General features: G+C 53.7%; 1 protein-coding gene across 1 annotated transcript in view; it reads left to right on the top strand.

Moving 5' to 3' along the window:
- The window catches only part of LOC140332148 (SCO-spondin-like), a 65,884-nt gene that overhangs the window by 47,358 nt on the left and 15,468 nt on the right, over positions 1–3,058 (top strand). The window contains exons 72-78 of the mRNA XM_072413442.1: positions 176–340; positions 478–557; positions 1,244–1,413; positions 1,487–1,533; positions 1,899–2,099; positions 2,174–2,344; positions 2,761–2,955. Coding sequence (XP_072269543.1) covers positions 176–340; positions 478–557; positions 1,244–1,413; positions 1,487–1,533; positions 1,899–2,099; positions 2,174–2,344; positions 2,761–2,955 — 1,029 coding nt within the window. The remainder of the gene's footprint in view (positions 1–175; positions 341–477; positions 558–1,243; positions 1,414–1,486; positions 1,534–1,898; positions 2,100–2,173; positions 2,345–2,760; positions 2,956–3,058) is intronic.

The raw sequence follows: 3,058 nt of genomic DNA, 5'->3' as shown, positions 1-3,058 counted from the left end.
ATACAGAGCAGTGGGTAGCAGGGCTGGGTTATACAGAGCAGTGGGCAGCAGGGCTGTACAGGGAATACATTTTTGCCATAATAATAATAATATTTGGCTTTGTATCATGTGATCTCTGGGTGATGGGGATCCCCCTCTTTGGTTCACATGGTTCCCCCCATCTTTTCTTCTACAGAGAATGGGCAATGGAGCTTATGGAGCAGCTGGACAGATTGTACCAAGACCTGTGGACAAGGGTTGAGATCTCGTAGCCGCGTGTGCCGTGATCCATTGGGAGGTGGAGAATTCTGTGAGGGTCGGAGTGCAGAGGTGGAGCCCTGCCAGCTTCCTCCGTGCTTAGGTGAGGAAACACAGCCAATCAGATTTCATTTCACCTTGGAGGAGAAAGTGATGATTGGTTGGGCACAGTGTTCGGTTAAACATTTAAATAAAGTTTATTTCAATTCAGAAATTGTTATTTTTCATCTCTTTTTCTAGAAATAAACTGTTCGTCCATCATAGACGCCGTGTACAGCAATTGTGGCCCAGCATGCCCCAGGTCATGTGATGACATCACGGTAAGTCACCTTGGCCCATTGTGCTCCCTCTGCGTGTCACTGTGGCCCCTTGTGCTCCATCCCCATGTCACCGTGGCCCCTTGTGCTCTGTCCCCGTGTCACATTGTATTCTATCTCTGTGTCACCGTGGCCCCTTGTGCTCTGTCCCCGTGTCACATTGTGCTCCGTCGCTGTGTTCCATCTCCGTGTCACCGTGGCCCCTTGTGCGCCCTCTGCGTGTCACTGTGGCTCCTTGTGCTCCATCCCCATGTCACCGTGGCCCCTTGTGCTCCATCCCTGTATCACCGTGGCCCCTTGTGCTCCATCCCCGTGTCACCGTGGCCCCTTGTGCTCTGTCCCCGTGTCACATTGTATTCCATCTCCGTGTCACTGTGGCCCCTTGTGCTCTGTCCCTGCGTCACCGCGGCCCATTGTATTCCATCCCCGTGTCACCATGGCCCCTTGTGCGCCCTCTGCGTGTCACCGTGGCCCCTTGTGCTCCATCCCTGTATCACCGTGGCCCCTTGTGCTCCGTCCCAGTGTCACCGTGGCCCCTTGTGCTCTGTCCCTGTGTCACCGTGGCCCTCTGTATTATCAGATTCTGCTAGCTGTGTGGGGTGATTGTCAGTTTCCGGGCCCCTGGCCCTGTGGCTCAGTGTTATCTCCTCGTGTTATAAGTATAATAATAATAGCCCCATCTTCCCCAGCATTGTACGGAGTCCTGCCAGCCCGGCTGTTATTGCCCCCCTGGTAAGGTCCTGGCAGGGAATGGCACGGCCTGTGTGTCTATAGGGGAGTGCACGTGTCTGGATGTCCTTACAGGAAGTAGGCGGCTCCCTGGTCAGACCGTCCCCCGAGGAGATGGATGTAACAACTGGTAAGACTCCGCTCATTCTTCTTCCTTTGTAATCCGGGCCCAACCCCCAACTAATTGTCCTGTCTCTCCGCAGCACCTGTGTGAATGGAACCATGCAGTGCACCAGTGTCACCTGTGCAGGTAGGTAGCGGGTCTGCGGGTAAGGACTGGGAATTCTGTTGTTCTGACATTAGCGGGGTCTCTGCTGCCCCTAACCTGGCTTAACAATGTCGGCCTTCAATTGGCTGATCACAAAAAGGGGGCTGGCCTTGTAAATCAGGAAATGATAGATGGTGGTGGCGCCCCCATGAGGAGAGGAGATGATTTGCTGGACATTATGAGCAGGAATGTGATCTCCTCTATGGCCGGGTTGCTGATTTTACTTTGCTGCAGTTTGGTTATCAGAGACAAAACCGTTCCCTGCAGTCCATGGGGAGCGGAGTCACTGCGGGGGCCACGGACTGAAGACAAAGATTTCATGCTGCCTGTTCATTTTGTGTTGTCAGTGGCTGGAGGCTGGTGTGATTGGTCGGAATGGACCCCGTGCTCCAGAACGTGTGGCACAGAGATGGTGACAAGGTACCGGAGCTGTGCCTGTCCGATGCCATTGGGTGAAGGAGAGCCCTGTGATGGGGTGCAGCAGTATTTTGGTGATACCGGGGTGCAGCTGGAGAGAAAGGAATGCCCCTCACCCACTTTCTGCCCAGGTAAAGAGAGTGCAACAAAGTACAAGTGGCCCTTCCATGACAGATCCATAACACAGCCTCTCTTTTCTTCCCAGTGAATGGACAGTGGGGCCCCTGGGGTCCCTGGTCAGAGTGCGACTCCTGCTCTGGGGACTCTATCAGGACTAGGCGCTGCAATAACCCCCCGGTGCGGTTTGGGGGCGCTCCATGTGAGGGTGAATCCCGGCAGAGCAAAGCCTGCCACCAAAACAGCACACAGTGTTCAGGTAATGAGATTCACGGCATGAGGTGCTCAAAGGGAGGTCAAGTGCAGGTCAAATACACCTGGCAGGGAATTGTGAAAGATTATCAAACTGACACCATCAACACCACCCCAAACATGAGGTGAAAGATTCACTCAGCCCTGGTCATACAGCCTGACATCCACACAAATGAATGGTAAATTGTTAGATTATAGTATCCCCAGTCAATCTGATATGTGTGCAGTATTTGGGCCCCGGGGATTGGTGGCCCCTACCAATTATACAGGTTTCAGACATTCACCCATGCAGGACTGCGAGTGAATCGCACATCAGCGGCAGACAACATCAGGTTTCCGGTGCATTTTATCCTCATAGAGCATCAACACTGCGGATTATTTGCTGGTAGCGATTTCTCTCTCTGACCAATATTTATCTTGCAGATTGCGCTGATCTCATAGACTTTCCGTGTGGTAAGCAGTGTCCCCGCTCCTGTGATGATCTGCATGGGGACACCGCGTGCCTGGACCCTGCAGGGTGTCAGCCTTCATGTGGGTGTCCTGAGGGTCAGCTGATGCAGGATGGGGTGTGCGTGGCGTCCAGTGAATGCCGGTGCAAATACCACAACCAAACCACAGGTATGGCCCCCCAGATTCACCAATACCAGGAGCCCCCCCACTGATACCACCAATACCAGGAGACCCCCACACTGATACCACCAATACCAGGAGACCCCCCCAC

The sequence above is a fragment of the Pyxicephalus adspersus genome, chromosome 5, assembly GCF_032062135.1.
Source record: "Pyxicephalus adspersus chromosome 5, UCB_Pads_2.0, whole genome shotgun sequence".
Lineage (NCBI taxonomy): Eukaryota > Metazoa > Chordata > Amphibia > Anura > Pyxicephalidae > Pyxicephalus > Pyxicephalus adspersus.
Note: the sequence above shows the minus strand (reverse complement) of the source record. Positions and strands in the feature narration are given on the sequence as shown.